This window comes from Procambarus clarkii, chromosome 22, assembly GCF_040958095.1.
Source record: "Procambarus clarkii isolate CNS0578487 chromosome 22, FALCON_Pclarkii_2.0, whole genome shotgun sequence".
Classification (NCBI taxonomy): Eukaryota; Metazoa; Arthropoda; class Malacostraca; order Decapoda; family Cambaridae; genus Procambarus; species Procambarus clarkii.
In genome coordinates, this window is record NC_091171.1 from 35,106,814 (window position 1) to 35,120,979 (window position 14,166).

The window sequence follows — 14,166 nt, forward strand, 5'->3', positions numbered from 1 at the left end:
AAGGGCGAAGAGGTAGAACAGTCTATTAACATAGCTCGGGTGCATGGGGGGAGTTGTGTAAAAACCCTGGTTTGTGTCTCGGAGAGACTGAAGGAACCGTTGGTAAATCAGAGTGATTTCCCGGTTGCAATTCTTTTTACCATGTCGTAGCTCAGTCGATTAAGGCAGCGTCTGGGATCCTCTCGGACGTAGGTTCGAACCCTCGTCACCGCCCTTGTGGATTTGTTCATATTCATGTAATTAACGTTAGGACAACATCATAACGGTCAGCGCCTTCTATCTTAACACGGAAAATATAAAACCCAAACAAGAAGACAAGAAAGTAAAGGCAGGGAAGTAACACATCTTAACATTTCACGAACAAAACAACACCTGCATTCGTAAATAAGAAAATCATACGGATCCTGCTAAACAAAAACATACATCACCGTACCAAAAATGAATGTATTTTGGACAAAATAGATGTAAAACTGCTACCAAAGCACACAGAATGTGACAAATAAAGCAAAATATACATCAAAACACTAACAATTAATGTATTTTGACAAAAACAATTAAAAAAACTAACCAAAATATAAATAATATGAGGAAAAAAATACTACAACACTCTGCAAATAAATGTCGTGACAAAATACATTAAAACTTCCAACCAAAGCATACATAATCTGACGACCAACAACGACAACCATAAAATCTAGCTGAGTAACTCACTACAGTTCAGTTCGTCCGATTTATCGAGGCAGTGGAAGTGAAGGTCACATCTGTCAGCCAGTTGTACACACTGCCCACTGGCACACTGCCACTCCTTCTCCTGGCACTCCACCACCGCTGCAAAGGTCAGCAGGTTTTGACAGGTGTTGACTCACATTTGACAGATATGGATAGGTTAAGATCCATTTATTTAACTTTTAATCACTTTAAATAGTGCAGGATAAATTTTGACAGAATTTTGGACAGTCTTTATCAAATATTGACAGTCTTTTTACGTTTGAAGACTTAAGGTACGGCAGCTAAATTTTGACCGATTTTAACTGCCATTGACTGTTATATTTGACTGCTATGGACAAAGAATAAAAGTTTTTTTAATTGCATTGACTTTAAGTAGTGCAAATAAATTTTGACACATATTGTCAGTCATTGATATTAATTGACATATTACGGATATCGAGAAATACTATTTTTTTTATTATAAAGACTTTAAGTGATGCGGGTCAGTTTTGACAGACATTTAACAGTTAAAAATATAGTCTGAATCTTTGCTTCTTATATTGACATCACTTAACATCATTCACTGACAGATATAAACAGTAATTTATGAACACATGTGAAGATATATGATATCATTAAGAGGTGCTATATTACGAAAGTCTCTCTACTTACGGCAGTCCTTCTCGTCCTCTCCATATAGACAGTCAAATTTTCTGTCACAGCGAAGACGCGCCGAAATGCACCGTCCCTCCGAGCAGTGGAACCACGACCCGTCTTCTCCTGTCCCCACACACTCGTCCCTTTGTCCTGCGGCCGACACGGTGGGGAAATATTATATATATATATATATATATATATATATATATATATATATATATTCATCACACACAGAGATCACACTAACGTGATGCATCAAATGAACAAATCCACAAGGGCCGTGACGAGGATTCGAACCTGCGTCCGGGAGCATCCCAGACACTGCCTTAATTGACTGAGCTAAGTCGATTAAGGCAGTGTCTGGGATGCTCCCGGACGCAGGTTCGAATCCTCGTCACGGCCCTTGTGGTTTTGTTCATATATATATATATATATATATATATATATATATATATATATATATATATATATATATATATATATATATATATATATATATATATATATATATATATATATATATATATATATATTTTATCATGTATTGACGTTTTAATTGATCTTTTAACTGAACATCAAATAAATTGAATAAGAAAAGGAGTTGAAATTCTTGTATCAAAGGTATTAAAAGATATGTGTATGTTAATCGGAATGAATGAATCATTTAATGCTTAATTGAAAGGAAGAGGGCGAAAGACAGAAAATGGAATACACAGATATATATAGATTGTTAGAGACATAGAGACAGATAATCGTGTATACATTTATCTATATCTAACATATTTCAATGTTTGGTGTGGAAGGAGGGCAGGTGCTTGGAACTAGCCTCACCCAACTTTGCACCCTGATTACTGTGAGGGATGCGCCAAACATGATCCGTTTGGTGTTATTTACTGAAAGGATTCCCCAGGAAGGAGAAAGGGAACTATCAGGAGAAAGCGCCAAGCCATTATGACTATATCGCCCTTGGCAAGGATCTGGATAACGATTTGCGATGGGACGAGGGTGGGGGAGAGGATAAGGAATGGTGCCCAACCACTTGAACGTTCAATCCCCCACTTTGTCGGGGGATTGAACTCCGGCCTGCATGAAACGAGACCGTCGTTCTACCGTCCAGCGCATGTGGTTGGGCAGTCTTGACCTGGTTGTGAGGTTGGTGTAAGTAAAGTCAGCACAAATGACTATTCTTGGAATATCATATTAACTGAACACTTGATCATGATTTAGTCTTTTCTTTTATCTTATTATAATATAACACATTTTTTTTAATGATGTTCGCGTAATAAATATAATATTCTAACTATCATACTTTGCTTATAATGTACGTAATATGTCAAGATCATGACGTCACACTCCCTCAGTGTCCTCGTCCACACCTGCTTCCCTCCCACGTCGTCCACACCTGCCTCCCTCCCACGTCGTCCACACCTGCCTCCCTCCCACGTCATCCACACCTGCCTCCCTCCCACGTCGTCCACACCTGCCTCCCTCCCACGTCGTCCACACCTGCCTCCCTCCCACGTCGTCCACACCTGCCTCCCTCCCACGTCGTCCACACCTGCCTCCCTCCCACGTCGTCCACACCTGTCTCCCTCCCACGTCGTCCACACCTGCCTCCCTCCCACGTCGTCCACACCTGCCTCCCTCCCACGTCGTCCACACCTGCCTCCCTCCCACGTCGTCCACACCTGCCTCCCTCCCTCGTCGTCCACACCTGCCTCCCTCCCACGTCGTCCACACCTGCCTCCCTCCCTCGTCGCCCACACCTGCCTCCCTCCCACGTATCAGTCGCCCACACCTGCCTCCCTCCCACGTGTCAGTCGCCCACACCTGTCTCCCTCCTATGTGTCAGTCGCCCACACCCGCCTCCCTCCCACGTGTCAGTCGTCCACACCCGCCTCCCTCCCACGTGTCAGTCGCCCACACCTGCCTCCCTCCCACGTGTCAGTCGCCCACACCTGCCTCCCTCCCACGTGTCAGTCGTCTACACCCGCCTCCCTCCCACGTGTCAGTCGCCCACACCTGCCTCCCTCCCACGTGTCAGTCGCCCACACCTGTCTCCCTCCCACGTGTCAGTCGCCCACACCTGCCCTCTGCCTGACCAGTGAGAGCACTCTTCATCTGTGCTGGATTTAAAAGAGGGGAAGATATGGCAAAGAGAGAGAGAAGAGAGGGAGAGAGAGAGGGAAGTGAATAGAGAGAGTGAGAGAGAGAGAGGGAAGGGAAAAGAGAGAGTGTGTGAGAGAGAGAGAGAGAGAGAGAGAGAGAGAGAGAGAGAGAGAGAGAGAGAGAGAGAGAGAGAGAGAGAGAGAGAGAGAGAGAGAGAGAGAGAGAGAGAGAGAGAGCGAGAGAGAGAGAGAGAGAGAGAGAGAGAGAGAGAGAGAGAGAGAGAGAGAGAGAGAGAGAGAGAGAGAGAGAGAGAGAGAGAGAGAGAGAGAGAGAGAGAGAGAGAGAGAGAGAGAGAGAGAGAGAGAGAGAGAGAGAGAGAGAGCGAGAGAGAGAGAGAGAGAGAGAGAGAGAGAGAGAGAGAGAGAGAGAGAGAGAGAGAGAGAGAGAGAGAGAGAGAGAGAGAGAGAGAGAGAGAGAGAGAGAGAGAGAGAGAGAGAGAGAGAGAGAGAGAGAGAGGGAGAAATAAATGGTGACAGAAAAAGCGAGCAGAAAAGGATGGAAGGGAGCAAGATAGCGTCAGAGAACATAAACAGCATGTCAGCAATAGTGTGACGATAACGGAAGCTTCTTGCAACAATATGCAACAACAACAACAACACAGCCGCTCAGAACTTGGTTATTCCGCGCGTATTTCATAAATACACAATGTACGTTCTCCCTAAGAAACATGCAGCAGAAGTTGGATAAATGGCTGCGATGTTTCACATTCCCAGGACAGCTTGGGACAGCCTGGAATAACTCATCCCTGGCTGAAGGTAAGTCACAGTACCGACCCCTGAAAACATATCAGTCGATCCACATGTGCGACATGTAAGTGAGGATGTTTCTGTTCGTCATGGCTCCTTATCCACTCGTCCTGCACCGTTATCCACTCGTCCTGCACCGTTATCCACTCATACTGCACGAGTAGTGCAGGATCCCTACAAAGTCGTCCTTGACCTTTATCACGTCACCCTAGACCCTTATTTAGTCGTCCAGAACCCAACTCAATCCATCCTGGACTTCTATCATGTCGCCCAGAACCCTTATCAAGTCATCCTTGAACCCTTATCAAGTCATCCTTGACCCCAATCAAGTCGTTCTAGACCCCTAATCAGGCAGTAAGATCACCTCATCAGGCACTCTGGGGGACTTGACAAGTATAAGATTTCTGAAGGGCAAACCTTAGGTTTCAAGAGGGACTTGACAAGTATTACATTTAGCTGCCCCCCCCCCCTCCCTCCCGGGGGCGGTAGGAGCAAACAGTGATCCTCACCAATTATATGAAGCCTTTTAAGGGTTTAGAGAGAAATATGCTAAGTTTTAAACCAGTGAAGTAGGCCTCTAGCCTCCTAAAAGAGATATAAATTTTTTTTTTTTATCTTTATTTAAGAAAATACAATTTAAATTACATATAGCAGTCTCGTCAGTCCTGTAGCTCAGCAGGTGTCAGCAGTCTAGTCAGTCCTGTAGTTCAGTAGGAGTCAGCAGTCTCGTCAGGTATCGTTAATCCCGACAGACCTGTACCTAAGCAGGGGTTCAAGTAGTTCCAATAATGATTTGATCTAAGCAGGCTTCAGTAGTTTCTATATCGTTTGTTATGTCATGCAAGATCCAGTACTCCCATTATCTACTCATCTCAGTGCACACAGTGTCCAAGAGTGGCGTTAGCTCGACGTCGAATCAACGTTATCATTATTGATGGCGTTGATTCGACGTTAAATTGCCAGTTCCTCTTGGATACTGTGACAACTTGGGATGTCTTGAAGTTCAACTCTAGTTGAGTAGATTTGTTCCGGGTTGAATAGCTTTTGTCCTATCGTGGCCTAGTCCTCACCTAGTTGTGCTTGGTGAGTACTAGGGAAAGTGGGTTGCCTTAGTAGGTTAAGGCAAGCTTCTGAGAGTCACTAGAAAGCGCCTTCAAATCCCTACGTTGCGCCCAGATGATTTTCTCATTACCTTGCCTTTGTGAGGGGGCCCATTTAGGTGATGCAGTTTATATAATCCAAAACTGATAAGACGTCAGACTGCCAACAGCAGCGTCTAACGACCTGGTTGGCTAAATCACTAACCTGGAGGCCAGGTCAGAGCTGCGGGGACACTGATTTCCCCTAAAGAAGGAAAATGTAGATGGACTCAAGATATGGATGTCTGTTTATGCTTTAGAAACGAGATATGGATGTCTGTTTATGCTTTAGAAACGAGATATGGATGTCTGTTTATGCTTTAGAAACGAGATATGGATGCCTGTTTATGCTTTAGAAACAAGATATGGATGCCTGTTTATGCTTTAGAAACGAGATATGGATTTCTGTTTATGCTTTAGAAACAAGATATGGATGTCTGTTTGTGCTTTAGAAACAAGATATGGATGTCTGTTTATGCATTTAAACATGGGTTGGAATAGAAGCCCATATGAGCCGTTCCCATCATTAGTGATTCTTAACAGTTCTGCTGTTACAGATCCACAGTGGATTGCACACCCCCCACTTCCATACCCCCTGCGCCACACTGTTGAAATCACCACCATCAGTGTTAATAGATACGGATAAAACTTCAAAAGATGCCAATACCTTGGTTTTACTGTACATATAGATAAATAGAACAGCTGAGAACAGATATCCACACTTCAGCTGAACAGCTGAAGTGTGTATATCTCAATTATGGATATCTCAAGTGTGGATATCTCAGTTATGGATATCTCAAGTATTGTCAAAATACCTGCCAGGACCCGCCTGCCGGAGGGCTATACAGCACCCTGGGCGCCACACCGTCGCCAGGCAGCGTCCGAGTAAGAGACTGAAAGGCTGTCTAAATATGCTCCATATGTGGTAGTAAAGATGGGCCATATCCCTCCCTCCCCCCCTACATCCCATCTCAAGGGTGTTCCAGACTCCAGCTAGGACCCGCCTGCCGGAAGGCCAGAAGCCTAGGCGCCACACCGTCGCCAGGCGCCACACCGTCGCCAGGCGCCACACCGTCGTCAGGGTTCTCTGGCGACAATCGTCACAACTTCTACATCAGCACGATAGTGAACTCCCCTCTTATATATTCCGCAGAGGATTTTCACACTTATCACGCATATAGCATAAAGGCGAGAGTGGGTGTGGTGTGAGCTAAAGGGTGATTGTGGTAGAAGGGCACTGGACCATCGGGATTAATGGTGAGGTGTGAGGAGTTAGTTGTGAGTTGTGAGTCTTGTGTAAGGTGTGAGTTGGAGTAGGTAGAGGGTGAGGAGTTTGGGAAGCTGAATCAGGTGAGGAGATTAGTCACGTTGAATGAGGAATTAGGGGCAGAACGAAGATGGTAATGAGGTAAGCTTAATGACAGGTGAGATTAATTGGGGGGGGGGGAGTAGTATAGTTGAAATATATGAGGGATTGAGGAGAATTGAATGAGGGAGAATGAAAACTGTGGGAGAGACGAGAAATAAGGTGTGAAACGAAGGGAGATTGGGAGAGAGATGAGAAATGAGGTGTGAAATTAAAGGGGGGGACTGGGTATAAGAGATGAGATGAAACCGGTGGCAAGATAAGGGGGTTGGCGAATGATTGGATGAAGGTTACCAGCTGAGGTTAGGCATGAGGGGACGGTCGTGATAAATGACTCAAGGGAGGAACTGAGATTAATGAGGCAAGAGGGGAACTGAGATGAGAGACGGTGAGACCTCTTATGGTGAGAGAGAGAGTGAGAGTGACCATGGAGCTTTCCCCCTTACATTTTACTTCCAGAATCAATTTCTAAAATGAGGTGGTAGAGAATCTTAAGATTGTATATCGTGATATTTGCAAGATGATGTTTTGGTTTCACTGATGCGAATTATTGCAGTGTCACTGCATGGAACTATTCAGTACAATGACACTGTTACAGAACAATACTGTGACACTGTTACAGAACAATACTGTGACACTGTTACAGAACAATACTGTGACACTGCTACAGAACAATACTGTGACACTGCTACAGTTCCTTACAGTGACTGTGCTACTAACCCCTTACAGTGACACTCCTACTGACCCCTACAACGATGCTACTATCAGTCAAAATTCACTATTCTGTAGAACAGGTAAACCACCTTTATACACTACTATGGAAATTAGCCAAGCGCCATTAACCCTTTAATAGACGATTTTCAAGACAATTCCCTAAGAATAGTTATTCTACTAAAATTAGTTACTTCTCTAACACTGACTAATATTCTAAGAATGGCTAATTATCTTACATCTGCTAATCTCTAGGACTGGCAGGCTTACTAAGATATCCGTTAGCCCTCCAAGATTGGCTAGCCCTTAAAGATTAGCAATTCGTCTAAGACTAGATCTTATCCGGATATATTGATAGTGCCTCTAAGATAGGCTAGCCCCCGAAGATTTGCTAATTCTCTAAGATTGGCAAATCCTCGAAGATTTGCCAATTTAGAGGGGTTGCCTAATTCTCTAAATTAGTATAACATATTAAAAATCCTATCCACGAAGGACAGACGCTAAGTAATATATATATTCTGGTAAGCTTTATATAGGTGACAGACCACGTTGTGTAAGTCAATTCACATCAGTTAATTAATCTTCTTACTCATTTTCTTGTGTGTTTCTTCCTCCCCTTTCTCTCTCTCTCTCTTTCTCCCCTTTCTCCCTCTTCCTCCCTTCGCATTTCCTCCATCCTTCCTTCCCTTTCACCCTTTCAACTCCCCTGTCAATCTCCCTAAAAATAGGGGACGGAATTCGAGGCTCCACAGAAGAGGATGTCATCAATGGACGTGATTGATTCCACCAGCTTTAATTGCCATAGCAACACACGGATACCCAACTGGCCGTCTGCGTATGTGTACGCATGTGTACGCAGGCTTCCTAATTCATGATACATATCTTCGCAAACGTACGTCGATTCATTTGAAGATTAGTGAACAGGAATATATATATATATATATATATATATATATATATATATATATATATATATATATATATATATATATATATATATATATATATATATATATTTGGTGATGTGTAAGAGTTACAATTAAAATGTATTTAATTATATATAAACGAGCATTTATTTGTTGATTTGTATAGGGCTTTCATTTGCCATGGCGTAAAGAGACATTTATTAGGAAAAGCGTTAACGGAAATGTATTTGTTGTTGAGTAAACAGATTTTCTTTATTTTGTGCAAATGGATATTTATTAAACGTGCGTATCGTAGCGGAGAGAGAGAGAGAGAACCTTGCGTTCTAATGGCCGAACACCCCAAGCACTCCTGCGGTCCGCCCTGATGGCGTGGCCCTGGAAGATGATGGTCAAGCAGCAGGTGTGTGGGACTGCACATGTGTGTCCACTCTGGCCAACACCTATGCATGCTCCTCTGCTGAACTGGTGCGTGGTGCGACTAACCACAGCCAGTCAAATCACACAAATACAAACAACTGGAACGGCAGTTCACTTTGGTTCTTATAGCATCTGAGACTTGGCCCCCCCCCCACCTGGATTAGGGGTGCTTAGAGCTTTCTCCGAGAATTTGGGTTCTAAGCTCTTTGACAAAACTAGGGACCCCAAGAGCTGCCAGTTTCCTATTTCAGCACCTGAATGTGACGATCTAATGCCTGCTGTGTCCTCAGATCCTGTTCGGAAGCTGGGGAGCTCCAAGAGATCTTATGAGTAACCAATGAGTAATTTACACTTGTAACAAGAGAGCAGTACATAGTACATGAACATCATAACAGCATGAACAGGCCACGTGGAGGATGAACAACCCACAGGCGCCAGTCAGGCGACGGCAGACAATGTAAAAGTTACACCTCTGTATAAGTTAGCCATAGAGTCAGGTCAACGGTCATCGAATCACAAAGAGGTCAGAATTGATGCCGTCATGGTAATCTTCAGGGATTAACCCCTAAACAACAAATGCAAAACCCTCATGTTCAGCTGAGGAGCAGTAGATCAGGAGAGTCAGTTGAGTGGGCACAGCCCAGTAGGGAGGTGTGTGTGGACTCTGGGAAAGAACATCATCTCCAGGGAAACTGTGGAACAACATACGAGTAAGTACGGCTCTCTTGTACTAAAGCACCTCATTCAGTACCCTTGGCCTCTAGTAGGGAATATAGTTAGGGAGTGTCTTATTTAATTATTTTTAATAAAGTCAGATATTAAGAGTTATTCAATGTGTATTAATGGTTCCTTGCTTTAGTGATATTGGGCCTACCGTCCCCTTTGCCCTAGTGACCTAGTGCTCTTAATTATTCAGTACTCCCAGGAAGGCTATTACATTCAGGGTCATTACAATGGTGGCTTAGCGGTGGTGAACATTGTTTTACAGTGTTCAGTCTCACGCGTCTTGTGCCGTTCGGTGTAGCTATTAAGTAGTTTTAAGCGGTGTTTCTGTTCAAATTATCGCGATTGACTGATTTACTCCAATTGAACGCGATAATCTGAGGTGTACTGGTATTGTACAGCATGCTAGTGTGGACTAGTGTGTCAGTTGACTCACGTCTAGGGACGCCTGGCGTTTGAAGTCTGGTCACAGGAGTGGCAAAAGTTTTGAGTTGTTGACCGGCGAAGAAGCTAGGAAAACACTCTGGGTCACGTGATGTGGCTGTAGGTTTAAGGAGTAAGAGTAACTATTAGTTAAGCTCATACGAGCAGTAATTACAGTTTCCCGATAGGAAGTACAAATAGTTTCTATCAGTGAATTATTGTTAATGAATAGTGCGTGGGAAATTGTGTATTGGTATCGCGTAGGAGAAGTTGTCTCAACGCGGTGAAAGTAATATCGATTATTATCTGTCATAAGAGCAGGCAGATTGAAAAGTAATTACGTTTTTGTTTTGTTTTAGAAGTGACATTGAAATTACCACCCTTGTTAAGTAAAGGGGCTAGTTATAACGACGTTGTGAGTTTTTGTCTTGTTCTCAGTGAATCATTGTTAGTTCCAAAGATTTTTTTTTTTTTTTTTTTTTTTTCAACATTTTTGGGTCAGCGCTAGTCCGGTGAACTAGTCGTTCAGACGTAGTTTATTGGCATCATGAGTTCAGATAGGGCTTTAAGGAGTCAGGGAGGGCTTAGCCAACAGAACCTTCTAGCAATACAGCCGAGACAGGCTGTCCAAGTGGATAGCACGGTTCAAGAGTCAGGTGACGATCCACAAGGTGCAGGTGATGGGGTCACATCAGGTCACATGCTGGGTAGCCGTCCTTTGTCCACCCCTGATACTCTGCAGCCTAATGACATCACCCCTCCCCCACTTCCTCCCAGACCGACCTCCCAACCCAACACCCCAGGGGCGCGGCGGCCTGCACCTTCCCCACATACCCCTCCCCAACCACCCCCCCTCCCACCTTACCCATCCTCAGAAATTAGGAAGCGCCTCTCTGAACCCCTATATGTGAACCTTACGGCAGGGCGCTTACATACGCCTACCCAGGGGTCCACCCAAGGGTCCGGTCAGGTGACTGTCCCCACCAATACCACCCCACCTCTCCCCCCTCGCAACCCCAACCTTGGTCACACGACCAAACCCTCTTCTACCATCTCATGCCTTGCCCAGAACCAACCCCTAGAATCCCCTACCTCACACCACCACCCCACCCAACCCTCCCCCCCACCTGACCATCACTATAACTCTACCTTACACCAACCCTTCCCTCCCCATTACCAACCCTTCCCTAACCATTGCCAACATCTACACTCCATGCCCCCTGCGTCTCATGGTATGCGTCAGCCCCCATTGTCATCATTCTCATTGCCTAGACCAGTGTTACCCAAACTAATTTGCAAAGAATTACCAACAAATATAGTGGAACGTAACCGGAAAATAGACGACTGGCTAGGGCAAGTAGGTTCATGTTTGTCAGCTGCCCAGGATGACTGGGTAAAAATTAATTTAGCAGCAGGAGCGTGTATAGACCCTAATGGTTCAATAATGCAGGACCAAGAGTTTCAATATTTGCAAACATGGCCAGAGTTTGTGTTAGCAATTAAGAGACGATATAAAGAGAAAATAACAGAGGAAACAGCTAATAGGTATTTAGCTAGTTTAAAACGAGGCTCAAACGAAACTCTCAAAGACTTTGGAACTGGCATATTGCGTAGAGTGCGTGACTTGAGGCATGAATTAGGATACGATGACCTGAGAATTAGTCAGAAGGCTAAACAACTGTTGTGTATGTCAATCCCCGGGACACTTGGAGCTCACGTTTCGGCTGCAAGTGTAACGATGGATTACTATAGTTTAATAGAGTACGCTACGGACTTACAAAACATTCAGGGGCAGTGTAAGGATACAACTGAAACTAGACAATCCTCTTATGTCCAAGCGGTAGATACGAACAATTCGCATCGTGTTAAGGAGAGTGTAGGTAACTCTTCTAGCAACCAGAGGGGAGGGCACCATAGAGCAGGTCCGCCTCCTCACTGGTACTACACCTATGACCCCAGGTGTTGGAGTTGTGGCGGACGAGGCCACAAACGAGATGACTGCCCCAATAGTAATGAGGAAATATGAGATAAGGCCCCCAAGGAGGAAGGGCGGCCCACTTTTGAAGTGAGGGTGTGCGGGAAGAGGTTGACTGCATTCCTGGACACTGGTAGTCAGGTAACCATCATTAAGATGGACTCATTTAGGACCTTCAGTCAGGTGCGCCTTAAGGAAGGGGGTGCACAATTAACAGCTGTCAATGGTCAACACTTTGACGTTCTGGGAAAATGTATTTTAACTTTTAACATTGAAAAAGATAAACCTTGTATCCATGAGTGTACTGTGGTGGATAATGTAACATTCCCTGGTGATATATTGTTAGGCATGGATTTTTTGAAACGATTTACATATTCTTTGACATCGGAGAAGGGAGCAAGACACAGTAGGCTACAGTTGGGATCTGTGTCTTTCCCAGTAAAGTTAACTGATCACCCTCCCATAATTGCTTCAATTCAACGAGCACCTAAATATGTAGACCTTCCTAAACAATTGTTCAAGTCTCTTCAAGACCCTGACAAGAAAACATGTAGACTACATGCTGTACACAGACAAGTGTGTCCACCACGGTCATTTAAGTTTATTAAAGTCGCCGTAGGAAGAAACATTCAACCCGGAAGTACCCTTCAGGTAGCTGGCAGAATTGATAAGTTGATGATACCATATACTCTGGTATCTGTACATGACAAAGGTGCGATAATACCAGTGGTCAACCTCTCTCACAAACCTTATCGCTTTAGGGTAGGCGATAGTCTGACACAAGGAATTGTGGTAAATTTAAAAGAAATAATAGAGTCAGATACCACACAAACATCGACTGTAACAGCGCAATGTAGCGCATTGAACGTAAGAGACGAGGAGTCACACAGTAAGATCGGTAAAGAAACCCCGTTATCTCCTCAAGATAAGGAAATGGTGGACAAATTAATAACTGCTCTAGATTTGACTCATATGTCACCTGCTGAACGTAAACAGGTACGGGAAGTCCTCCATAAATTTCCTAGGTTATTTGCGACCGAGGATGAGGAAATAGGCTACCTGCCTCAAGTCGAACACACCATTCCAACAGGTGATAATCCTCCGGCCCAAACACGTCAATGGAGACTCCCAGAGCAGGCGAAACAACTTATTAGAGATGAGTGTAGAAAGATGATGAGACAGGGCGTTATAGAAGAGAGCACGTCACCGTGGCTTTCCCCAGTAGTGCTAGTACGTAAACCTGATGGTAGTTACAGGTTCTGTGTAGATTACCGTAAAGTGAACGAAGTGACAACAGCGGACGCTTATCCTCTGCCTCTCATTCAGGAAATCATAGACCAGTTTGGCACAGCTAAGTACTTCTCGACACTTGACGCAAAGTCAGCGTATTGGGCCATACCAGTTGCAAAGCAAGACAGAGAAAAAACAGCATTTTCGGATGGTGTGCGGACTTACCATTTCAAGCGTATGCCATTTGGATTAAAAACGGCTCCTTCATCTTTTCAGAGGGCGATAAATTATATTCTGAGCCCTGTTCTTGGTAGGCACTCATTGGCGTACCTTGATGATGTTGTAGTGTACTCTAGAACTTTTGACGAACACCTCCATGATTTGACAGAGACCTTGTCGCTGTTGAACAAGGCGGGGTTCAAATTGAACGCCCAAAAGTGTACCCTGGCGGCTCAGAAATTCAAGTTTCTGGGTTTTCAGGTAAGCACAGATGGAATACGCCCTGACCCGGACTCTTGTCGCGCTATTGCTGAAATGCCAACACCAAAGACAGCAAAGGACGTGAGAAGATTTCTGGGTGCAGCTGGGTATTTCCGTCGACACATAGAAGGTTTTGCGAGAACGTCAGCTTCACTGACGAATCTCACTAAGAAAAATGTTAAGTTTGTATGGACCCGAGAGCATGATGAGGCTTTTGAGAAGTTAAAATTACAATTGAGTACTACTCCAGTTTTAGCAATTCCTAACTTTGAGAAAGATTGGGAAGTCCACACTGATGCTAGCGGTATTGCCATAGGTGGCTGTTTAATACAGCGTGACTCGGAGAACAACCCGCACCCGGTAGCTTACTTTAGTAGGAAAGTGAAAGGACCGGAAGTAAGGTACTCAGCCACTGACAAGGAAGCTTTAGCTGTAGTAGAGAGTGTAAGGTATTTTGAGCCTTATTTGTTTCAGCGTCACTTCATAATTTATACTG

The 14,166-nt window shown here is 44.3% G+C and overlaps 1 protein-coding gene across 2 annotated transcripts in view; it reads right to left on the bottom strand.

Moving 5' to 3' along the window:
- Nucleotides 1–14,166, bottom strand: part of LOC123761052 (G-protein coupled receptor GRL101) — a gene marked incomplete at its 5' end in the record, with an annotated part of 127,045 nt that overhangs the window by 95,891 nt on the left and 16,988 nt on the right. For both annotated transcript variants that reach the window (XM_069328837.1, XM_069328838.1), the window contains 2 exon segments: nucleotides 712–828; nucleotides 1,381–1,515. In XM_069328837.1, coding sequence (XP_069184938.1) covers nucleotides 712–828; nucleotides 1,381–1,515 — 252 coding nt within the window.